This window comes from Chrysoperla carnea, chromosome 1 (assembly GCF_905475395.1).
Source record: "Chrysoperla carnea chromosome 1, inChrCarn1.1, whole genome shotgun sequence".
In the NCBI taxonomy this organism is placed as follows: Eukaryota; Metazoa; Arthropoda; class Insecta; order Neuroptera; family Chrysopidae; genus Chrysoperla; species Chrysoperla carnea.
In genome coordinates, this window is record NC_058337.1 from 21,205,424 (window position 1) to 21,232,453 (window position 27,030).

General features: G+C 32.1%; 1 protein-coding gene across 2 annotated transcripts in view; it reads right to left on the bottom strand.

The window, feature by feature from the left end:
- Positions 1-1,058: 1,058 nt before the first annotated feature.
- LOC123290581 (collagen alpha-3(IV) chain-like) overlaps positions 1,059-27,030 on the bottom strand; it is a 78,822-nt gene continuing 52,850 nt past the window's right edge. Inside the window, exons 2-15 of one of the 2 annotated variants that reach the window (XM_044870824.1) lie at positions 11,056-11,250; positions 10,915-10,959; positions 10,559-10,843; positions 9,478-9,729; positions 8,729-9,387; positions 8,601-8,683; positions 8,313-8,528; positions 7,956-8,229; positions 6,383-6,902; positions 5,745-6,300; positions 2,731-4,248; positions 2,489-2,666; positions 2,312-2,426; positions 1,059-1,664 (exon numbers count right to left, since the gene is read on the bottom strand). In XM_044870824.1, coding sequence (XP_044726759.1) covers positions 1,173-1,664; positions 2,312-2,426; positions 2,489-2,666; positions 2,731-4,248; positions 5,745-6,300; positions 6,383-6,902; positions 7,956-8,229; positions 8,313-8,528; positions 8,601-8,683; positions 8,729-9,387; positions 9,478-9,729; positions 10,559-10,843; positions 10,915-10,959; positions 11,056-11,250 — 5,388 coding nt within the window. In that variant the 3' untranslated portion in view covers positions 1,059-1,172. Of the gene's footprint in view, positions 1,665-2,311; positions 2,427-2,488; positions 2,667-2,730; positions 4,249-5,744; positions 6,301-6,382; positions 6,903-7,955; positions 8,230-8,312; positions 8,529-8,600; positions 9,388-9,477; positions 9,730-10,558; positions 10,844-10,914; positions 10,960-11,055; positions 11,251-27,030 lie in introns of both variants that reach the window. The other variant, XM_044870823.1, reaches the window with a different exon arrangement.

Below are 27,030 nucleotides of genomic sequence, written 5' to 3' on the forward strand. Positions count from 1 at the left end.
TACTTAAGTTCTTATTAATAAAAATTGGTTAATAAATTTGGTGTTTTAACTTAAAAAAAATCACTTTTCATAAAATCATAAAACAAACTCTACACCAAAAATTATAAGCACTTTTAAAATTCGTCGTATCTAGGGCCACTTTTTAAACTATAAAATTAAATTTTTAACCATTTTTTATTGCTTCATTTATTTTTTTTGTAATATTTAACGTTCATTGGTTAAAAATTCTAAAGTAAAATCCTTAAGGCAGTTTTTTCGAGTAGTCGGAACTATTCACAAAATGCGTATAATATACTCACGTATTTACGGCTATGTGCTCTAGTAACATTGTTCTGAGTGCATATTTGTTTAACACATTCTCATGCGTGAATATCATATCATGCTTCATCGTTGGGCAGACGTGAAAATTAAAATAGTTCGAAAATTACCTAACTTTGTGATTAATTGGGATTTTGAACCGAATTTTTTTTTTTTACAAAAATGGAAAGATCATATATAAGTTTTATAACAAAACTGTTTTTATTTTTTCATGATAATTTTAAAGTTACAGGCAGTTTTAAAAGAACTTTTCAAAATGTTCCTAAAGCATCGTTTGTGACGTAATAATATACAATTAATAATTAACATTATGACGTTAAACGATCTTTTACGAACATTGTTTTTGTCGTGCATTTTCGTTTCTTTTTTGAAAAGTTTTTTATAAACTGTCTGTAACTTTAAAATTATCATGAAAAAATAAATAATAAAAATAGCTTTGTTATAAAACTTACATATGATCTTTCCATTTTTGTCAAAAAAAAGAAACAAATTTTTTTTCAAAATCCCCATTATCCTCTGATTCTAAGACCGTGAAAAATTCACAAATTTTGGTATTAGTTAGTATACATTATTCTTAGTCTGTAAAAAAATAAGAGACGAAATCTTATCAAGAAAGGATTTTATGCAAGAACTACCTTAAAGTAAATTTGTTGCCTTTTAAATATTTATAAGAACTTTTGCGTACTGTGTTACATATAAAAAAAAAACTTAATTTAAAAAAGAATAAAAATGCAAAATAGTTTTCGTTCTCGTTTTATACGACAATTTTATTACCTAATGACTAACATTTTCGGAAGGCAGTGATAAGTTTGTTACTTTTTTATGACACAGTACAAAAATTATTTATTTTACTCTTAACCTACATTTGTCACTGGCGATCTATCGGGTATAGGCCGCCTTGGCCGATATGGTCGTCTTGGACGATTTATATTTGCTGGCCTTTGTCGTATTCTTGGTGGGGGTCTGGGTTGGGGTACGGGTTGGGGTTGAGGTTGTGGTACACTTTGTGGAAAATCAGAACGTCGTTCAAGCTCTGTTAATTCTGGATAGTAAATTTGCGGAGAAGGTGGAGGTGGACGACGAACTGTTTCAGTTATACGACGTCGCATGCAAACTGCACATCGACTAACTTTCGAAGTTAAATCAGCTTTTAGTGTATCTGGTCTTGGTTTTCGGAACATGTCATTATCGTTTATTATAGCCATCCAGAATGAAATTGCTGTTGTATAATAGTTACATCTTCCATGTCCATGGCATTCGATAAATGGTTTTGGTCGGAATTCTTCTAAACATGAGCCTGGTGATACTAATTGTTGACCAGAACCTAAACCACCTGCATCGGTGTGCTAAAAAACAAAAAAAAAACAATAAATTAAATAAATAAAAAACATGTTACACCTCGTGACAAATTTCGACTTTTTTGGAAACTTTGAACAAAATAGCAATTTTTAAAAATTGAATTTGCTAGTTAAGAAAATAGCAAGCAAAAACAAACACATCACGTTTTAAAGATTTGTGCCGTGAAAATACTCGCTTATTTATTTACTACAACAGTAGGAACTCGCCGAGTTAAGATTTTGGACCTCCGAAAATTTTCCAATGAGCAGATTTTTAGCTCAAAGCTTTTTCTGGGCATGAAACTTATTTTAAGGTCGGTGTGTCAAAGCAAGGATAAGTAACATGAAAATTTCAATTCAACACGGGAAAGTTATTGGCCTTTCTGGCCTTCTGGTGTGAGTTAATTTTTTTTTCAATTCATTTTAATTGGAAATTTGGGTTTATCGAGTTTTTTCGGAATGAATAAATTTTTGTGGATTTGAGTTTCGTAGTTGCGCAGCCTTGCTTGAATACGTGAGCTGTTCTCATGATCCAAATGAAGATTTGTGAAGTGTTCAGTGGGTTGAAGTTCATAGAATATAGCAAGTATTATTCAGAGTACCAAAAACGTGTCACACAGTCTTATTAAAATAATTTCTTAAAATAGTGTGCGTACCATCAAGAAACTATATCCAGCCCATAACTCTTCCCAACCAGCTGGACACTCAGGTATGGAAACACTTTGACTATGAAGTGTGATGACTCGAGTTGGCGACTCACATACTGAACATCTAAAAGAAAAAGTTAACATTAATATTTGGATAATTAATTTAAAAACACGATAAAGACATGCCTTGAAATATAATTTCCGGCGGATTTAGCTGGAATTGGATTCATCATCATTGGCATTGGCTCTGATGTTGATAACCAATAACTATAATCGTTTCGATTTGCATAATCACATACTTCATTTATATTACAGAACATGTATGGCATTGTTGAAAATCTTCTCAAGCAACTTCCAGGTGCACCTACAGTAAGAATAAATTTTATGTTAAAAAATTATTTATTTAAACAGTGTTGAAGATTACTGACCTAAATCTTGACCATAAGCATTTCCATTTCCTAAAATGTGTGTTAATGAAAAACCATCCCATAATTTCACAGTATTTTTAGGGCAATAAGGTATTTTTGAAGATTGAGAATGTCTAGTGAAATAAAATCCACGATTAAATGGTCCTGGAGGAGGTGGTGCAGGATCTCCACGATTTCCTGGGGCACCTGGATAACCCTTGAGACCTATAGGTCCAGCAATACCTTCTGGACCACGCGGACCTCTAGGCCCTGGAGGTCCAGCAAATCCTGGTAGGCCACTATCACCAATATCACCCTTACGACCAAATGCTCCATCTAAGCCTGGTGGACCCTCGAATCCCATTGGACCATCGAAACCATCTAGCCCAGGTGGACCCTGATCTCCTGGTGGTCCAGGAATTACAAATCCTTCGCCACCTGGCTCTCCGTCTTCTCCTCTAGTCCCTTTTACACCAAATGCTCCTGTGAACCCAGGTGGGCCTGGGTAACCATCGGGTCCAGGTCTTCCCTTCAATCCATCTTTCCCATCGATGCCTGGTCTACCTTCTTCCCCTTTTTGTCCTGAAGGGCCAACTTGTCCAGGCATACCTGGTAAACCTGGGCCACCTATCTCTCCTTTTATGCCTTCTCCAGGTAAACCTGCGTCTCCTTGTGGGCCAGGGTATCCTTTTCGTCCTTGTGGGCCTGGATATCCCTTTGGACCTGGTCGTCCTGGTATACCTAACAAACCAGGTAATCCATTGTCTCCAGATTCTCCTTTAATTCCAGGTTCAGATCTTCCAGGTTCTCCAGGTATTCCTCTTGGACCTTCACGACCTGATTCTCCCGGTGCACCCTTTCGACCAGGTCTGCCATGCCTTCCATCACGACCATCTATTCCTATCAAACCTATATCGCCTGGTTCAGGATTAATGCCTGGTAAACCAGGAGGCCCGGGAGGTCCGACAACACCTTCTTCTCCAATTTCACCGGGATATCCATTATCTCCGTTAGGTCCACGTCTGCCCATATCGCCTATGTCTCCTTTATCTCCTTTGTAACCAGTATAACCAACAACACCCATTCGGCCTTCTTCACCTGGTAAACCGTGTAGGCCGAATTCTCCCCGATCACCTTTTGTGGCTGGTTGCCAACCAGTAAAACCTGGTAATCCTTTTCTTCCTTGCGGTCCAGGTGGTCCACGTATTCCTTTAGGACCAGGATATCCGGCATCACCTGGCAAACCAGGTAATCCCATATATCCAGGCTCACCATCCATTCCTCTCTCTCCTTTTTGTGCATCTAGTCCTGGGAATCCAGTCGGGCCTCGTGGACCTTTTTCACCATTGCGACCATCGCGTCCTTGATAACCTTGATATCCCTTTGGGCCTGCGTCTCCTTGTACCCCTTTAAATCCTGGAAGACCAGGATTTCCTCTTGGTCCGCGTAATCCATCAACGCCATCTTTGCCGAATCGTCCAGGATTACCTTTCTCACCTTTTTCTCCGGGTGTTCCATCAAAGATAGGTGCTGGGTCACCTGAAATAAAAAAAGCCAAAAAAATGAGAATAAAATACTTCCATACACCTTAAGAAAATTTACCTTAAACTATTTTTTAATCAATATATATCAGCTGAGTTAACTGAGTTAATATTTTATTACAAGAATTTCATATCTACCAATGTCGTTTCTTAGGATCCAACGAGTGACTATACGTGGGTGGCACTCATTATAGATACATATAATACATATAATTAATAAATAATAAAAAATTTTCGCATTAGTCCTAGGTACCTATTTCGGATCACATAAATAGACTTTTTCATCATGCCAAAAGCGCAAGTGCAGTATTTATTTTTTCGGACTGACAGCAATAATTTGGACTAAGATAGAAAATATTTTCTACTCATTTTTTGACGTTGGGTGTAGATTATTTAGTCCGAAACATAAGTGAATCGTGATTTTAAAATGAAAAGCCCTATTTTAAAGGACTTTTGTCCTTTAAAGGAGATATTTCCTTTATATCAGATTGTTCGATTGTGCTCGTTACGCGGTATCCTTTGTATGTGTAATATAATAATTATTGTATTTTTCGTGTAGATTGCGCATCTTTGTAGATTGCGTGAAGGTTTCGCGTAAATTTCTATCAAAGTGCTTTTTATTTATCAAAATGATTTGGAGTAAAGATCTATTGACTTCGCGTTATATCTGGACTTTTTAGGTAGGAACAATTTTTATTTACTTATTTTGACAAACAGTTAATGTAGTGTAGTTTGTAAAAAATCTGCTTTTTTATCATCTACTGCAAAACTTATTCTAATTCGATCGATCTTCGGAAAAATTTGTTTTTTTTACAGGCCTTGATATTAAAAATAATTTACTTTATTTAACAGTTTTCTTTTATTAACTAAGGAGATATAATAAAAACAAAAAAATAAACATGGAAAATTCAATTATTTTCAAACAATATAATGATAATAATATTCTCCCTATAAATCCGCATAATTCAGTAATAACTTTTGTTGAAATAAGATAAGAGAATACTGCAATTGTTCCACCATGTCTCGTTTTTCACTGTACTTTCTCCCCTAAATCTCTTAACACACTTATGCTCTGTCTTTAAGGTATAAAAAGTAAAGGTGCCACTTATTTTATTATTTCATAATAACCAATTTTTATGAATTAATAATTTATTGTATTGATTTTAAAAGTTTTTATTATTAGTCACATCAATGAATGTTTTTACTCGGGAGTCCTCAATAACAGCTCCGATTTTGATGATTTTTTTGCAATGATTCTTTTTGTATATTATTTAAAATCAGAACATTCCAGATGGAGGAAATAATCTGGAGGGGGGATAGGCAATCTTGGGACTGATATATCGATGCCCAGCCTAAATCGCTAATGATGGAAGATTGTAATTTCAGGAGGATATTGATTTTATACTGTAGGTGAACCGATCTTAAAAATTCAAAGACAAGCAGAGCCTTTACGAGTTAAAATAAAGAAAGTAAAAATTATAATGCTGCTTTTACCTGGTTCTCCTTTTTTCCCATCAATTCCAGGTAGACCATTTGGACCTGGTGGACCATCGAATCCTGGTTCACCAACGTCACCTTTCCATCCACTGAAAGGTGATTCTCCCCGTCGTCCTTTTTTACCAGGTAGACCTCTATCACCTCTTGGACCTGGTAATCCTGGTGCTCCTGGAAAACCTGGTAATCCTTCGAATCCAGGATCACCATGTTCACCTTTAGGGCCAGATATTCCAACAGGGCCTGGTCGACCTGGTAAGCCTGGAGGTCCCATGCCACCCATGATTCCCATTTCACCATCTTCACCAGCATCGCCAGTTAAGCCCCATACTCCTAGCGCACCTTGACGTCCTTTAATTCCTTTAATACCATCTATTCCTCTTCTGCCCTGCAGTCCGACATCTCCTTTTTCTCCTTTCGGGCCTTCATATCCAGGTGGCCCTTCTAGACCTGGCAAACCTTTATCACCTATTTGACCAGGAAGTCCAGGACGTCCATCAAATCCGGGTAAACCAGGCTGCCCAGGAATTGATATTCCAATAACTCCTTTGGGACCCTGAAAATATATTATTACAACAAATAATTTTTATACTAGTTACACCAATACGAGAGAAATGAATGTGGTAAAATTAACTTACAATTAGACCTGGTAAACCTGGTACACCTGCTTCGCCTGGTAAACCACGCTGCCCTTTTGGACCTGGAAAACCTGATCTTCCTTGAGGACCCGGAGGTCCTTCTAAACCATCATCACCTTCTTCACCTTTGGGACCAATTGGACCATATTCACCAGGTATTATACTATATCCTTGATCACCGCGATCACCTTTCTTTCCTGGTAATCCATGACGTCCAGGTAATCCAGGTTTTCCTAAATAGCCTCTTGGACCCTTGGGTCCCTGTTTTCCAGTAGAACCAGGGTAACCTTTATATCCTTTAATGCCTTGAATGCCAATTCCTGCTGATCCGCGATCACCTTTAAAACCTTTCAAACCAGTCTCACCATCTTCTCCCTTTACTCCAGGGTAACCTCTTAATCCTTCTTCTCCTGGTGACCCTTTTAGGCCTGGATCACCTTTTAGATTAATAGTATGTTCACTACTTTCACCAGGGTCCCCAGGAGCACCTTTATCTCCTTGGATACCTTTCACTTCTCCACTAAAATGAAAAAAAAACATGAAAGTTGTAATATTTTAAAATATTACCGTTAGATTATTAAGTGAATTATCAGTTGCATTTTTTATAAAAAAATTGTCTTTATTGTTAAATACATCGAAAAATAATAAAGTTACAAAAAAATTTAGCTCTTTTTCCGCAGAATATTTTACTTTCCAAACTTTTTTTTTATAACTTTATAATTTTTCGAGTTATTTAAATATAAAGACATTTTTTTTTAAATTTTTTGCATTTAAATTCAATATTTGAAAAAATATGTATCCGAAACTACTAGAAGTTTTTGAGCATGTTTTCTGTACTTAAATAAAGTAAATTGGAACACGGCAAGCAAATAATTTTTATCCCTGTGGTAAATTCATCAGTTTTTGCGCTGAATAAAACATAAAAAAGGTACTGGAGACTTTCTTTTCATTATACCTACGTTAATTATCATGCAAATGATTTGAAACGTTTTTCATTTTCAAGATTATTTATAGAAATTTTAAAAGTGTATGATACATACTTTTTTCAAAAAACGTCCAATTTTTCATTTATTTAACGATAAATGCTTCGAATTTCAATCGCCAATAGCACGGAAAGTATTGACTTTTCGAAATATATTTGAATGGCCCTTTTTGCTTAGATTTATTTCATCGCTCGATCGATTTTCGTTGCTGTTGATTTTCAACATATATTTTTCCACCCCTTAGAAGAGGTGGTCTCCTGGGCAAAAGCACAACTAGGCACATTATTACTTTTGATCTAGAGTGTAAACAAAGCTTAATCCCAAATTTCCAGCGAAATCGGTGCTACAGGTCAAAATTTAGAGATTTCGTCGTTTATTGGATTCTAATATTCTAACATGGCGTTTTGCCCAAAATTTCTAGACAATAAATACATTAAAATCGCAATTATATGTGCTTGCAAAAATAAAATCTGTCATTAGGTATATCCTAGTAGATTTTGCAACATTTATGGTCTATAATTGTGTGGTTGCTTTTGATAACAATTTCAATTACAAACTGATAAGCTTTCCAATGTGATTTAAATATTTACTCTCTTCCTGGTGGCCCACGTTGTCCTTTCAATAAGTCAATATCGATGTAGTCAGCTGGTTGCCCTTTTCGACCTGGTAAGCCATCAACACCGGGCAAACCATATCTTCCAGGCTGACCATCTTCTCCAGCATCTCCTCTTTGACCACGATAACCAATCCGTCCCGGTAATCCCGGCAAACCGTAATCTCCTTGATCTCCTTTCTCTCCAGGCTCTCCAATAACACCTCTATAACCAGTGTCACCTTTTTCACCTTCTTGTAGTTGGCTATCTCCTGAAAAAATTATTGAGATTTAGTAAGTCGATATGAAAAAAGTAATCTTCATAATATTTATGCCATATTAAAATTTTATATACCTTTGAATTTAGTTGACCCATCGCGCCCTTTTCTTCCAGGTAAACCTTTTGAGCCCATATTTCCTTGATTTCCTTGAATACCCGGATTACCTTCAGGTCCAGGTAAACCTGACTTCCCTTTAATACCTCGAGGTCCGATTAATCCTCGTTTACCAGGAATTCCCGGAGCACCATCCCGACCAGAGTCACCAGAATCTCCTTTCACGCCAGGTGTACCTGAAAATTAAAAAAAAGTTTTATTAAGTATATTATACGTGTATCACACACAAAAAAAAAAAAATAATTTACCAGGTAAGCAGACTCCACAATCATCACCACGATCACCTTTCGATCCCAAAGGCCCAAGTCGTCCAGGCAAAGCATCATAACCTTCTCCTGGTTCTCCTGGTTCTCCTGGGGGACCAGGTTCACCTGTAGGTCCAATTTTATTTATACCTTGTCCGGGGAAACCTTTAGGTCCCGATGCACCAGTAGCTCCGCGATCACCTGGTAAACCCCAGAAACCATTTTCACCAGGGCTACCTCGATACCCTTTTGGGCCATAGACAGTTTGCCCTTCTAATCCTTTAAGTCCAGGTAACCCTGGCGCGCCTTCATCTCCAGGCAATCCAATTTGCCCTGGGATACCATTTAAACCATCAACTCCTCCTTCTCCTTTAATTGAAATACCTTTTGGTCCAGTAACACCGCGTGGGCCTCTTTGTCCAGGGGGTCCAGCAGGACCAATATATCCCATTGGCCCAGGTTTTCCTGGTTTACCTTCTAAGCCCATTGGTCCATCTTCTCCCTGAGGTCCTTGAGGACCAACGACACCCCCGACTACTTCGTCCAAGGTTGGATCATAAGCACCTTTTTCTCCTTCTGCACCTTGAAAACCAGGTTGACCTATATAGCCAGGCTCGCCAAATTCTCCAGGAGGTCCATCTTCTCCGTCTTCTCCCGTGTAACCTGGTGCCCCTTTGCTTCCTTTAATACCAGTTGGCCCGCGTAGACCTTGCTTTCCTTGTTTTCCACGATTTCCATCAATTCCAATATCTCCTTTTACGCCCTTAAATCCTTGAAATCCAATATCACCCTTTTGAAATAAAATTTACACATGTTATCGAAGATAATAAATTTAATGTTATAAAGAGAAAGTTAGCGAAAATACAATATGAATACTTACTTGATCACCTTCAGATCCTCTTAATCCAGGTTCACCTCTTAGAGAATCTCCTTCATCACCATCATCACCCATGTCCCCTTTTTCCCCTTTTACAAACTTAACTCCTTTTGCACTATTCGTTAAAAAGTTCCCACCGCCTCTTTGACCAGGTGGTCCTTGATCACCTTGTTCTCCTTTAAAACCTTTTAAAGCGGGGGTAGAATCACCTTCGTCTCCTCGTTCGCCGTAATCTCCCATTATACCTTTACGTCCCTAAAGTATTTTAATAAATTACGATTAAAACAATGCTTAATACCATGCATTTTAAACTGTCTAATAGTGTAAAACGACAAGGATTTGGTTAAAGCGATAACATTATGAAGGGCGTTTTCCGAAATATACATCAGTATACGAACCAGTAGAAATGACTTCAGAAATCCGACACCATATTGTGCTCATGAGAATAGTTTGTCAGATAACTATTTAACCGAGCGTGTATACAATAGAGTGTGTGGAGTAATAATAAAATAAAAATTTTATTAAATTATGTTTCAACAAAACAACAAGACATATTGTCGTAATAGATAAAATTTCCAATCTTGAAATAGACTACAGTTAAAATTTGGCGGCAGCTAGCTTATTTCGGGACGAACCATCAGTATGGCATCAATTCATGACGTCATTACCAATGACAAGTATAGATACTGATATATATTTCGGAAAATGCCCGAAGAACTAAAAAGAAAAAATGTGTGTTTTTTTTTTAAATTTCTTTGTGGGATATCTTTAAATGGGTTCTATTTAATTAAAATATTTCTGGCAACTTTAGACTCAAGATATAGGCATTTTTGACTCGATGTTATGAAACGTCTATTTTAACCCTCAAAAAAGAGAGAGGAAAGAATGACAAAGCGGACTGGTTTGAAATCATCAAAAAATTGATTTTACGGGTCAAAAGACATAGAAAATAATCTCTTATCCTCTTTCACGGCCACAGAAACCTTGCTAGCTAATAGAGTAAATTTAGAAACAGAAATAATAATTGCCGTTATTCTAGAATCAACTAATGAACCTTGTAGCACCAATCATTTTGTATACTAACCGTATCACCAGACGGTCCTTCAAGTCCTCTAGGTCCTGGTAAACCAATACCACCATCAAAACCCCGAAGACCGTCTCTTCCACTATCGCCGGTATCCCCTTTATCGCCTTTAGAATTTGAGCCACCGACACCTGCATCTCCTGGCATACCAGGCAAACCAATCGAACCATCAATTCCTCTAGCACCGTAGACTCCAGGTCTTCCAGAACGTCCTTCTTGGCCATCTTCTCCATCACAGCCTTTAATTCCATCATATCCTCTTTCACCTTTTTTCCCTGGTGTTCCCTATTTGGTATTGTAAAATATATTTTATAAAATAAATATGTAATAATGGACTAAAAAAAATTTTTACTTACATCTCTTCCTTCAATTCCTTTTAAACCAGGAATCCCTTTTGGACCCTACACAGAGAAAAAAAATGTTTTTTTTCAAATTTTTATGTTTGGATTAAATGAATAAACAAATTTCTAATATATCTGTGTAAAAATATTTCTAACCCGTTGTCCTTTTTCTCCTGGAGAACCGATATCTCCATCTGCACCTTTTTCACCCGGTGGTCCATATGGTCCAGGAAATCCTTCAGGTCCAGGTAAACCTTGCTGTCCTTGTACTCCTGCAATACCTTTTATACCAGGAAAACCTTTAATACCTCGACAATCACATTTCGCAGCGTTTGTACATCCTGTACATGGCTAAAATAAGAAAAAAAGTTTCGTTAGGTTAAAGTGAATATCATAGATTGGAGAATTGTTTTGTTATGTATCATTCATTTTGTAAAAAGTATACTTTTAATTTGATTGTTAAACTGAATTCAATATTTCTAAATATATATTTTTTTCTTTTTTTTTCTGAAATATTTCAAGATAATTCCGTAATTTTCAATAAAATAATTGTTAAAAAAACACCAGCTCTTTTGAGCCAACTTTGAAAAAATTGTTCATGAAAACGAGATGTTTAGATTTTTATCCTAAAAAATGTATGAATAAGTAAATTTTTATTCCAGGAATAATAATTTATGTAGTATATGTCATTAATGTATTAAATCTAGTCTAAAGTGCGTAACATTTTGATATTTCAGTAGCGAAGAGTGTTCTAGACCCAAAAATAATTTGGCGCAAAAGCGGTCCTTGAGTCATACATTCTAAAATGCACTTTTTATGTCGTAAGAAATAAGAGAAAAATTTAAATATAAAGAATGTTCTTTTCGAAAAAAGACTGTACAATTTCTGTTCGAAACATTTTTTTATATAGTCATATAGAATCGCCACAATTTCACCTTAACCTACGCTAATACAGGGTGTTTCATTTTAAATGAACCGGGCATTTTTCTACTCAGGTTACCGCTTGTATTCAACACGGATGATTCTTTTGAACAGAGAAGAAAATATATTATGCGTATCAATTTTTTCTTTAGAAACGAAGGTCAACATCGTTTACTTTTTGTCAATTTTTTCAATAAAATGTGCGATTTTCGACTTTTTCTCTAAAAATTAACAATTAAAACGGGTTAGTATCATGACCCGTTTTGTGTTAGAAAATCGTTTAAAAACACAAAATGGGCAAAATTATGCCAGCTGCAATTCTTTTTTTTCAATTTTTATGTAAAATTTCTGTCGCTCTATTAACTCAGTTGGGTAAGGCGTAACCAATTCCGCCCGCGGTATGCATAGGGTAGCGGGTTCGATTCCCTCCGTCGCAACAAAATTAATTTAATTAATAATTGTGATGGGCTGGTGTAGTGTATGGTATATGCATTAAGGAAGTGCACTCAGCCTCTGAAATTGAGGAGCTGATAAATGAAATTATCAGCGGAAAGGTCGTAAAACACATATATGATATCACAAAGGGCTCTATAACCTAAGTGTGTCCTTCGTGGACAGCCAATATAACCTAACCTAACCCATGTAAAATTTCTAGCCATCTGATGGTTAGTAGGTTGATAGTTGGAGATAATATTTTTGTTTCGTCTATGCTCCACACTTATCTGGTAAAATCGGGGGGATAAATATAAAAAAAAAAAAAACAAAGAATTCAATTATCGGCGAAACTTTTTTTTCAAAGAATGTAAATTCCAAAAACGATTCTTGACAATACTTTCGAATACCAAAGTGTTGTTTTATTAATAATAAATAGTTCAAACACTATCATCCATGGGTAGGTATTTAAACAGTTAACTTTTTAAAGTAAGTTATTATTTTAGCTTGTGTATAGACTGATTTATTGAGACGAAATCATGACAACAATATTTAGGTATTGTCAATAATAAACAAAACAAAAACATTTAAACAAATATTATGTTTTATTATATAAATAAAAAAATATTAAAATGTTTCAATATTGTGATACAAATGATAATTATTTCTACTTAAATATCATAAATATATGAAGAAATTATTTATATGAAAAATGAAAGATGAAAATGAATTATTAATGATGTCACGTGGCGGCGGCGTTAATGAAATAATACGTGATCGTTCTGCATCGCATCGTATAAAATCAACGACAAAATCACGTCATGAAGTAAAACCATTAACAAAAATAGTAATACGTCATTTGCCAGGACGTATTACAAAAACAGAATTACTAAGACAATTAGAACCATTGCCTGAGTATGATTATTTAAATTTTGTAACACCAGATTGGACATTGGGTATGTTTGTAATGTTTATTTATTATCCGGTTTTTAATCTTTACTTGACTACATATACAAAATGCCATTTGCCATTGGATTAACGACAGAAGTGATTTTTTTGGTTAATTTGTGGTTGCGTTAAAAAAGTGCTAGTAGCGGCACCCCATATATGATAATCCATTTCTAACCGACTTCAAACAAAAAAGGAGGAGGTTCTCAATTCGACTGAATTTTTTGTTTATTTTTGTTACCTCAGAATTTTCGACTGGGTGAAACGATTTTCATGATTCTTTTTCTAATTGAATGCTGGTGCTTCGCGAGTGGTCAAGTTCTGAAAATCAATTTGAAATGGTTTTTCCAAAGCTCTAGTTAAGCCCATTGCCTATTGTAACGATTTCTATTTTTTCAGGTACAAAACATGCATATTCACGTGCATATATAAATTTTGTAAATCCACAAGACGTTTATGATTTTAAGAATAAATATGATAATACATTATTTTATTATGATAACACAGTCACAACAATTATTATTGAATTTGCACCATTTCAACGCATTCCCAAAATAAGAATAGGGCGACGTAAAGATGATAAATGTGGAACCATTGAACAATGTGATGAATATAAACAGTTTTTATATAATTATGAATTAAATACAAAATATAATAATATATTTTCAAACATTACCAATAATCAACAACAACAATTATGGTTTCAAAAAATTCAAACAACAGCAGCAACATTGGGTGGAGTAAATAATAATATCGATCATAAAAATGTAAAATTAATAACAACGCCATTATTAGATTTTATTAAACAACAGAAAATCGATAAACAAAAAATTAAATATCAAAAGAAACAAATACGTGATAAAGAACGAAAACTACGAAGATGTGATTCAGATAATAAAAATTATTTACGTAATACATTTGATTATCAAAAAAATGATAATAATAATAATAATACCATTGTTATATAATAAAATAACTGGAAGTTTTTCGATGGGACATAACCTATACTTATGTTATATAACCTCTTTGATTAAATGTCAAAAGAAAAACCTAACCTTACTGATTACACAAGTTTTCTTTTCTTTTTTTTTCTTTTATCAAATATTAATTATATTATATTTATTATCAATTCTTATTGTACGATTTCATGATGCTGTTGTTTCCATTTAAATATAATTAAATTTCATAATGTGTGTTTTATAGTAAAATAAAAATACAAATCCTTGAAATGAATTTGTTTTCATTTATTTTTTAAATATTTTTATTATATAACTTGTATGTATGTGACATGTGTGGTATGACATAATACCATATGACTGGATGTCATTATGAAAGAGAGGCATCAATTTTTATTCATATTCATATAAAATTAGTCTTGTGTGTAGAGAACCGGTAAAATAGGAATTCAAATCGAATTGAAAACATATTTATAAAGTTTTCCCAATGTGCGGCATGCAATTTTAAGGGTATTCTCTTTATCATCTAGCCAGTGGCATGCAAAAAAAAGTTACATAATATATGGTTTTTTGTTTGTTTATACCATGGAGATCGATTAAAGTGACATCTATAGTCTCTTGAAGTCGTATATACATTCATTTTTCAATTCAGTTTTATTTATTTATTTTATATCAAATTTTTAATTGTTATAAAAGTGAAATATAATATTTTGTTTATTATTATTTACTTTTTTGCAACTTTGAGCTCCAATAAAGATTAATTTTAGCGAAACTATCAATCATTATTTTCTTACGTTACTATACGAAAGTAATTAAAGCGAGTTAAGTAGTTGTTTGCCCTAAAATTTTTTTTTGCTTACAAGATACACAAGTAGATGAAAAGTTACGTAAAATGTAAGAAATGTAACCTCCTGGCAACCATGCATCTAGCGTAATACGATTCATATGTTTTTTTTCCTTCATGTTTTTGCTCTAAAGGTGTACTTTGGTATTACTAGACTCGAAAATTTAATTAGATGTTGGGTTTTTCAATTAAGATTTCAGAACCTTAATGCCATAAATTTAAACCGATATCTTCGATAAAATAGCTATTTCCTCGTTTAGTAAATAATATTTATCGAATTCAATTGATTTAAGATAAATTAACAGTCTTTTAATCAAAATATATTTAACAAAATATGTTTTTAATAAGAATCAAAATGACAAAAATTGACAATTATTATTAATTTATGTAAAATAATTTTTCTTATTTGATTTATGAAATATTTTGACAAATATTAAGAAAAAAAAACAAATTTTGAAAAAAATTATTAATCGAATAATAATGTATCATACCTATCACGTAAGTGTCTAAAAATTACTGATGTCTATTGATGTTGTTGTGAAAAACAGGTTGTTTATCGGAGATGTGGGTTATTACTTAAAATGCTAGATAGAGTATCTCTTATCTGGAAAATCCAGTATGTATCACAATAGCCGCCTATATAGGGTACTAAGTCTTTCTTTGACAACGAAGAAAAGTTTAAATTACAATCTTTAATTCCTTAACTAAGGAATCAAAACCTATTATGTATTTCAAATTGTGAACAAGATTAAAATGGACGTTATAAGTTGGAATATAATTTTTATGAAATTTTTTAGCGATTTCGAAGCGTAATATTCAAATTGACGTTTAAATGTTTGTCTATTCGTGTGTACAAGCCTTAAACCCAGTAGTCAATCATCCATATACATTCAAGCAATTATTGCTTTATTATTATGTATACAAAAAATGATTTATTGTTCGGGGTACTACATAAATTCATTTCGGCTACTTTCAACCCACAAATGACTATAAAAGTGCACACATATGCATGCATGGTAACAAAAATTAAACACTTAAACAGACCATGATGTCATCTTTAGTTTTAAAGATAAATATTTTAATACAATTTGTTTTACTGAGTGAGAAAATTATGACGCGTACTTGTTAAATATCTAATAATAATAACATGCAAACTTTTTATGATTATCAAACATAAACCATAAAAATATATAATATACATATACATTAAAATGTTCAAAACTTTATTATAAAAAAATTGTCTTTCAAATATATTCCCACACAAATTCAAATAATTTAACACCTGTATTTATGTTTTTGTTTATATATTTGTTTGTATCATAGCGCTAAAGCGGTAAAAGTTTGAACTATTTTGAATTTGGTAAATCAGCCATTCAAAATGGAATTGGAAACAATAGCTGCAAGTATAATTCTTTGACGAATTTATTTTGAATTAAAATAATAGTTCTAGTATGTATTCTAGTAAGTAAACAAGTATCCCTATGGTGATTTTATATGTTTATAGTGATTTGAATCAAAATGAATTGGCAAAATAATACAAGATAATACTACTATTCGCTCCGAGCGTGAATTTCGTTTCCATGACAACGATACACTACTTTAATTATAGAATTAATGGATGCATATATAATTGTGTGGATTGCATTGAAAACTTACATTTAAAATTTAATATTCTTGTTTCACAAATTTAAATAAATAATTACGATAATTAACATTTGAAAAATAATATTTGTACAATTTGATTTCTTATTTTCACAATTTTTAATGCATTAAGTTTAATTAATTAGTGTTTTTCAATCATTTTAATTTGACAGTTTCTATATCATTAACATGTAAATAATTGCAAATTAGTCATAACAGCCCACTTTATCTCCAAAATTTTTCACTTAAAGCGCTGGCATCGATTTTATTATCCCCACCATGACTACGCACACAACGAATAAGGAAGCTAGAAAGTAACTGGACATGATCGATGATCATATGGTGACAATGCAGGGACGTTAATTGTGAATTACTCACATATGTTAATCTATATTCATTTCAAATAACTGTTAAATCCTAATTTGTTCGCTACGAGCGATAGTGGCCAGTAAAACTAGACACTTTAGGCTATCTATATTTCCTAGGCTGTTTGTATTTAACAGCGTAGGGTAAGGACCAATTATATATTTATGCGATTGATGACGCGTGATTCAATTTGCATAATTCGCTTATTTTAACTTTGTTTGTTTTTTAAATAACGTTTTGGTTTATTGAGTTTTGGAATAAAACCATGACTGCCTAGAACTTAGCAGTTACGCTTGCTATTTAATATTCTTTCACCGTTCCTGTGTGGAGGAATATAATACTTTTGCTTCAATATTCAAATTCAATAAACATAAGCATGTTTGAGTTAAGGGATAGAGGCGTGTGTGTTTGGCCATTAAACAAACTACAGCTTCTACCTGACAGTGCTAGACGTCACCACTCGTATTCGTGAACAGGCAGCTAAAGAAACTGCTTTTCCCATCCTATTTGGACTATCCTTTAAGGGCTATTCTCTATGGCCTTTATCTATTGTGACCCCGTTAACGAACACCGATTAGTATTTTATCCTTTTTTTTTAGAGTTTTAATGTTTTTCCATTTACTTGAATATATGAAACAGAAATACTCTTACGATATTTTCACGACAGGTGTTATATAGGTATAAATGGTATAAGCAAATGTTTTTGTATCATTTAGTACAGTTTAATTACGTCATTGTCTACATACAATATTATATATTAATATATATGCACAGGTTAAAAAACATGGCAATATTTATATTACTTTTAATGATTGATTATTCATAATAATGAATATTAAGACCTAATTTTGATTATAAGAGAATCTCATTCGTTACAACACAAATCATATTCATACATATAAATGTTATACATTGTTATGTAAAAAACAGATTTTTCAAGGCTCTCCTCCAATCAAATATGATGTCAGTTTAAAATTGACCCAACATACATTTAAAACTATACATTCAAAGAGCTTTATTGTTCATGTAGAGTGTTTAAACACATTTGTGTTTAACTTATAAAATTTATTAAAATAAGTACAATGTTAAACTTAATTTGTTGCATACGTTAAATAAATTTTTATTTTATATAAACAAAAACTTGTGTGAAACCATTCCTATACATAACAAGTCATTCATAAACGGGAATATTCAATAGCCTTTTTATTTTAATTATACAAAGATTAATTGGTATTTTTGGTTATTCGGCATTTATACTATTTGGTAGCATAATATATTTTTACAATTTTATCGAAAATAAAATATTTTTCGGTGACATATTTTGATTTTGCTTGGTTTTGGTTTGTTCTCATTGTACCTAAACTTATACAGATGTTGCTTAACATATCATCTGTTTTAAATCACACAAAAATATTTCTAAGTTAACACTTACGAATAATTAAATAATTAAATAAAATGAAAAAGTAATTTTTATATTCCCATTTTTTTTAAAACAAGCACTAATATACTGTGGTGTATCATCGAATTATGGAGGGCAGAGATAAGGAGAACTATCTCTCTATATAAAATGTGTTAAAAAAAGCAGAAAATAAGGATAGCGCTGCTGCAGCATAAGTGTAAGCTTTAAAAGAAGTGCTCAAAGTAATAAGAGTAAGATACAGATCTAAACAAGTTGTTAGTTAACATCAAACACCTTTTGCTACACTAGCGCCATTCTAGCCATTTTATTTACTGTTTTTTTGACACTCTTTTTGTCAAACAGCCATTCTGCTCGTTTACCTTTATACTCCATACACCGAATAGGTATATTTAAAAAGGTCAGGAAGTAAAACAAATTTCACGATACCTAAAGAGCTTGTATTAAGTGTTATTGCAAGCCGGAAATAAAATATTTATTTTAAATATGAATAAAACTAATGAATGTAGGTACCATAATCTGTAGATACCCGGTATATAAAATTGTAAATATTGATTTATTTATTTAGTACTTTGTTGATAATTAAAAAATACAAAGTATTAAAAATCAATATTGATAAATTGGCTTATTACACCTTAAATTGCAATCGTAAAAATTATAAGGTTATTAGATCATTAAGCAAATAAAACTCGATCTATATTTTAATCATATAGTTAGTTCTTGACGTTTTAATCCTATACTGCCACTAAAACTACTTGAAGTTCGCTTTATAGACTAATAGAGTAGGTATTTCTGCCATTTATTAAGAAAAAAAAAAAAAAATAGATTTGTGAGACTTAAAACAAATGAACATTTGTGTCAAAAATTTTATTATAATTATTTTTAATATTATCAAATGATCTCTTATTAAATTAATTAAACTAATGAAGTGTTTTTAACAAATCAATTTAGATGGTTTTAAGTACAAAATGTATCTATAAAAGTCCAAAATTATATGCTAATCAAGTATTCAAATTTTATGTTATTAAAAACAAAAGAAAATCATATGTTAATATACTTTTTTAATTTAATGGGCATTGCCTTGAAAGGATCACGTGATCCAAGCTCATTGACTAAGCACGAATCACTCAATCGAAGCTGATTGGCGGACATAATAATTTCTTAAATACTGGGAAACTATAAATTGTTCACACTCCAAAACAACAGTGCGCAGACCGTCACCAAAATAGCGATGAGTAACATACAGTATTTATAAGAGTAACAAGTGAAAACAAACAATTGACTGAGTTAATTGTTGAAATACCATGTATAGACAGTGTTGATGCGCAATCGTATAGACAGTATTGAAGCGCAATCGTTTGTTTTTTTGACGTCACGTAAATAACAAAAGACATTCACTTTTAAATACACAACACACACACAACTGATATTCCTATATTAATACATACTATAAAATTTGCACCTATTTAACGCCCTCGTGGGTAAACAGTGATGTTTACAAAAAAATGTTTCACACAAAAGTTTTTTATTTTTTTATAAGGAATATTTTTTACATTTAAACTTTTGTTCTATCTCTAACGGTTTACAAGATGGGTCTTACGGACCCAAGACCCAATTGACCTATGATGCTTATTTACGAACTTGACCTCACTCTTTACGTCCTGAGTACGCTGTAAAAATTTCAGCTCGATATCTTTTTTCGTTTTTGAGTTATCGTGTCCACAGACGGACGGACGGATAACCGGAAATGGATTAATTAGGTGATTCTATGAACACCTATACCAAAATTTTTTTCGTAGCATCAATATTTTTAAGCGTTACAAACTTGGGACGAAACTTAATATACTATGTATATTTCATATATACATGGTATAATAATTGATTGGCGAGAAACTTGAAATTAAATTTGAAATATCTTAGAGTTCTCATTTATTATCTGATAATACTTATATATTAATGATACATTTGAAATGAATATTTTGATTGAACTGCAAATAAAAGATTGATATTGTATAAAGATTGTTAATTTTTTACTATTCGTTAATATTCCTTTCAAAATTTAAATAACAAAATAATCTTTCAGGTAAAAAAAAAAAAAGTGATACTAAATATTATAAAAACAAGTTCAGAGGTGTAAAACATTTAATATTCTAATACATTTGTAGCCACCGGAAGGGTTTAATTAAAGTGTTATTGTCTCCTCAAATGAGGTAAAGCGATATGGCATATTTGAACAAGTTAAATTTACAAATTTTTCGGGTACGAAACCCTAGACTCGTACTTGAAACATAGCTAAGAACACTCTCCATTAAATTACCTTTCAAACGAAACAAAAAAAATCAAAATCGGTTCATAAGTTTAGGCGCTACGATACCATAGACATACAGAAAGACACACGCACACACATAGCGATCAAACTTATAACTCCCGCTTTTTTAGTTCGGAGAAAACAGATTGATTACAATAGCTACAAATATTTGTTGGCAATCTAGATATATCAAACACGTCTATGTGTAACAGTTTAATGCGCCTACCTTAAAGTCTTTTCTTTTAGTGTCTTATTATATTAACTACGATGAATAAGTTCATGACACTTAAAAAAAATATGTCAGTAGAGTAAGAAAATTAATTTGACAAATTATAAAGGATAAGTACAATTTTATTATTAAATATAATACAAAATAATAATGTTTAGTTAAATGGAACGTTGATGTTGTCTACAATACAATTATATTTTAACTTGTAACGTACGTTAAACATTAAAGAAATATTATAATTTATAAAAAAAAAAAACAACAAAATATAACACTCGCTGTACTGGTAAGTTTCAAACAAAATAATTTATGTATTTAAATTGAAATATTTGGTTTATTAATCAGGGTCGTATGAATAAACGCCACTGCCGTTAAGAAATATCGTACGTATAATGCATACATGTTTTTGTTTTCTTTTTCATTACTAGATGTCGGATGTAATCACTAAATTTGGTAAATAATTTAAATGTAAGACTTCAAATGCGGTTATCTTAATAATTTTTATTTTCAACGGTTCAACTTAAATTATTTACCGAATTAAGTAATCATGTTCAATATCTAGTAGTGAAAAATAAAACAAACAATTGATTGAGTTAATTGTTGAAATACCATGTATAGACAGTATTGGTTACTCTGTCACATTACTCATACATACATGTCACACATACATAACTGATATTCCTATAAAATACATACTATACAATTAGCGCCCTCACGAGTAAACAGTGATGTTTACGAAAAAGTGTTTCAAACAAGATGTTAATTTTAAACTTTTGTCCTATCTCTTGCGGATTCGATCTCTCCAGCTTGATATCTTTTTTCGTTTTTGAGTTATCGTGTTGTCAGACAGATGGACGGACGGACTTACAGACAACCGGAAATGGAATAATTAGGTGATTTTATAAACACCTATACGAAAATTTTGTTTATAGCATCTATATTTGATATCTATATCATATACATGGTATAAACATGTAAAACTATTTTTTCTAGCAGATTTAAAAACAAGAAATATATGAAGGTATATTAAGTTTAGTTTCAAGTTTATAACGCTTAGAAATATTTATGCTATAGACAAAATTTGGTATAGATGTTTACAAAATCATCTAATTAGTCCATTTTCGTTTGTCCGTCCGTCAGTCAGCACGATAAATCAAAAACGAAAAGAGATAAAGAGGACGTAAAAAGTGAGTTTAAGTTCGTAAATGAACAATATAGCTAAATTGCAATTGACCCATCTTGTAAATCGTAAGAGATAGAACAAAAGTTTAAATCTAAAAAATTAGGGTCCAAATTAGAGCAAAACTTAAGTTTCCAATTTCTCAAAAACTATACAAGAAAGAAGGCGAAACAATGTTTTTATGGCGAAATATTCAAGAGTAAACGTTATACAAAAGTACTTTAAATTAAAATATCAGTATTTTCTCATCTACTAGAAACTTTTCATAATAAATTTCTAGCATGATAAATAAGAACAAGGCGAGTGAATCTGAGAGATTACAGTCTCAAATCCTGCCAACGGTAATTAATTGGCAGATAAATTTTGCATACGTTATGGATTGTTTCTGAAGTAAGAAAAAGATAGATAATGTATGGCAGTGTGAAATTTACATTGTGAGTTTATTGAGCGGAATATTTTCTGAGTACGACTAATTATACGCTCTATAAATAAGGACGAAGTAGTCGGCTATACTCGTTTAGCTGGGATATATTTGAAAAACGGAGGTAATATCCTTATTGTATACTCAAATAAATGGGTAGGTTCATCCTGCCAAGTATAAACGTTTAATTATTGACTGGACTACATGAATTTTCAAATTTGAAAACAATTTCTACGGAAATGTTTCATTCACGGAAATCCGTTTATTTTTATGGTACCAGAGTAATTGAACTCGTGTTAGTGTTTTGACTTATACTTTTAATAATATTATTTGTCTCATTTTAATTACACATATGAGACTATGGAATAATAATATAATCAGTATTTTATGAATGTGGGATTTTGTGTTCTAAAATACATCCTACGTAAATGAAAGTTAAATATTTAATGTTACTATACATATTGTATTAATAGATTTTTAGAAAAAAAAATTCAATTATTGATAAAATTAAAAATAAACAATCATATTTGAGATTAACCACTAATATATATCGTTATCAAAACTATTAAGATGAACTATTGCATTATGCAACAATATGCTTAAATTTTCGACAATTCTTGACAATACATTTAAGAACCTAGTCCGGTGTCTGTGTATGTCATCTTTGCGTTTTATATTTTGTTTTTAAAATAATATACATAACCTATAAGAATTTAAATTTAAGTGTTTATTCCCGCTAGTGATACGTTATTGCCAACAATCAAGAATTTCATTATTTAACAGACTTTAAAATAACACTATTGGAGACAAATTCACACATGCTTAAAGCACATTGAATATGAACAGGATCCGATCTAGCTATTTTGCCGCTAAGAGCAAAAATAATGTTCCCCACCCTTTACACTAACGATATACAGGCTGTCTTTTTTAAGTTGACATATGCTTGAAACTCAATAAATAAATTTAATCGATGAAAATGCTTCGAACGAAAAATATTAGTTTCAACGGCACACACATCTTATACCGGCATCGAAATCGATCTAAGTTTCCAGGTTCAATTAAAACCTCACTAGCAAAACTCTAGCTTTTTGTGCGCTTGTTCATGTTATATATAATAATCGTTCAGTTTAAATCTAGGCATAGACGTAGCACGAGTATGACAGAGTATATGTGTTAAGCAATGCATCTAAGTAAGAGGTATTATTGATGTTATATGAAATTGCAAAAGTATGTCTTACAACTCCAAGCATCTTACAACTAACTCAACGCGTATCGAAGCTTCAACACGTGCCTATAACTATAACATCTCTTTCTTAGATGCATTGCTCAACGCATGTATTGTCTCATACTCGTGGTAGGCCTATGCCTAAATGTAAACTGCACACTAGGTATAGAATTGAATAATATTGATGAATGTTAGTCTCTTTGAACAAGTATACAAAGTTTATGAGGGATTGTATGTCTGTATACATGTTTGTAAGCTCAAAGTGAAAAATAAGAGTCGTTCACTAAACTACGGTAGGTTTGTGACACACTCTATATCATTTTTTAGGAGTTTATTTCCTCTTAAATGTCGCATTGGAAGAAAGTAGGATAAAAAGGCACTCCCCCAAAATTATTATAGTACTTATGTACAAACAAGGGAAATAATTACTTATATCAAAGTTTGTGGGGAATCCCCATCAAACATTAACGGAAGAAAAACGGTTCAGAAATGTAAAACCGCTAAAAAAAACGGGATAATTTTTGTGTGTTGTCGATATACATAGTTGATCCCTTCTTACCTATTTAGGTATCTCTTCTTCTTTCTTTCGGCTTGACTGTCTTAGAATATTCTGACTAAAGATTTAAATAAGTAAAAGTAGTGTTTTTTAAAGAAAAAACTTATAAACTTGCTTTTTAGGTTGCATTTTCCCGACTGCCTACCCCCTTAGATTGGCCCTTGAATATGAATCAAATGTACTGGTTGAAAATGTTACAGTTAACGTCGAAATAAATCCTAATCAATCTGCTAAACTCATTCTACGATAACATAATTGGGACGATCAACTTGCACTTGAGTTTGGGAGAACATATGTTAACCATTTGAAATCAACTTCAAAAAATTATAAATTGATGATGAAATTAAACAAATGTTTTGATAAACTCATAAACATTTTTTTTGTCATTGCAATGTTTATAATAGATTAACTTCGAGTAACTATCCTAATAACATGATAATCTCTTCCTGAATAAGGAAAGCAAAACTTAAGATATTAGCATGTTTTAAACATTTGTTCAATACTCACCATGCATTAAAGATAAGTTTACAACCGATACTCTATCACCTCGTAGAGCATGTAAGTAAAAATAAGAAAAAATGTAAAAATAACAGTTATCTTACACTTTCCTTAGACCTAATAGAAAACTACTTCAATGAATATCCAACTTCGTCGAACATTCATCAACATGGTTATTTTGAAGAAAGTTTGTATAAAAGTGTAGATGTTTCTCACCAAAGCAAAACGTCGAATCAATTGAGTACTTATAAGTTTAAGCAGTATGATTAAATTTGAAAACGTGTCAAAAGAGAATTTTATCATGTTAAGAATGTGTTTTTGTAAGGAATATAACCACAAAACTTAACTTGAAGATGAAGCGCATAGATTGGGGACCTACAGCGAACTAAAATCGGAAATATAATGTTTTGTATACAGGCTTCAAAAATAATGATTTTGATGAGGAAATTAAACAATTTTTCACGGAAAATGTTGGAAAGTTTAGAATTAGTGCTGTACTTGCAGAATCATTAACAAGTGACACGCAACGGTTAGGGCTTAGCTGTCATTTTCAAGGGTAGACAGTAGGATTAGCCGTATAGCAGTCGAAGCAAAAACTACGGGATCCGTGCTTAAAGACTCCGAAGACCCAGCGCAAAAAAGTTTTGATAAGGGACGGTAAAATATGGTGGTGAAACTGTCGTTTAAAAAAAACAACGTTAATGTGATGAAAACAAGTTTATCTCTTTATTGATAAACGGGGCTTCGTCAACGTTATTTGCTTCGGGCCCCGCGCTTGCTTAATCCGACACTAAGGGTAAATGAATAAACATGTGGGTAAACAAGGGCACATGTAATTAACATTAGGTTTTGATTAATTTTCAGAAATAATATATTCTTATCAATTCAAAAATGGCGTTCTTAGGTTTTATGACCTACTTTTAGTTAGACGAAATTAAATTCTAATATATGGATATGTATTTACATTAGATACGGGGCACTAGACAATGAGGTAAACCAAGGAGACGGTGACTGAAGGAAATACAGACGCGGGCGGCCTTGCAATAATAAAAGGGGCAAAGGAAGACTATGTATAGAAAACAGTGATGTAAATTTGTTATGCAATGATCAATTAGTCATATATATCGTATTTTCTTGACTAAATATACACTATTGATAAAAAAATTTGATACTATCGGAATGAACGATTATAAATTTTTTTACATAAAATATATAATAATCCGCCACTGAATTAGATAATATAAAGGAAAAAATGTCAAGTATAAGTGAAGTAATGTTGACTACCTAATTGAATGAAATAGTGTGGTCGCTTTAAGTGAATTGTATGAATAAGCCCACACTTTTATAATCAACAACGATTGAATTGAATGGTGTATGGTGTATGGTGAGTGGTGTATACACTATATTGGAATGGTCTCGTCCGCGATGAGGTCGATTGGTACATGGTGCGGCGCCTACACAAACAACCAATAAAACACTACATACAGAACAATATATACAACATACATTTGAATGAAATAATATAATGAAACACAAACAAGTGTGTAAAACATACGATTATTATTATTTTAAAACATAGATTATTATATATACTTTTATATAATAATATGTTTATTATAAATATCACGATTCTAAAAACATAAACAAAATACTTAATAATATTTGTTTTATACTGAACTCTTATGAATTGTGAACATCGAGGAAATATTTATCGATTGAAATATAAGTATATGCTAATTTATTTGCAACAATGTTGTTAAAATTGGCTTTATAGAGATCCACTTGATTTGAAGAATATGTTTTGGAGACTGATTAGATATTTAATGGGGGGGAGGCAGAGGCGTCGCCAGCAAATAGGCCACCCTGAAAGATGCAGAAAATTAATTATTAGAAAAAAAAATTTGAATCGATATTTTGCTAAAACTGTTAAAAAAAGGGCAAACAGAATTTTTGTGCATTCAGGGATAGCACAGTTTGCTTAATTGATTATAGATGATTCTTTGGAATTTAGATAAAGCAATCGTAATAATTTTTTGAGGAAAATTACATTAATTAATAAATATTTCTTCATTATCTTATGCAAAACGTCTCTCAATGGCTACATATATCGATTACAGTGACGGACTATCCGATTGTCCCTATATACATGCCTCTGATCCAAATTTGGTAAAGAAAATTTTTTTTCTCAGCTT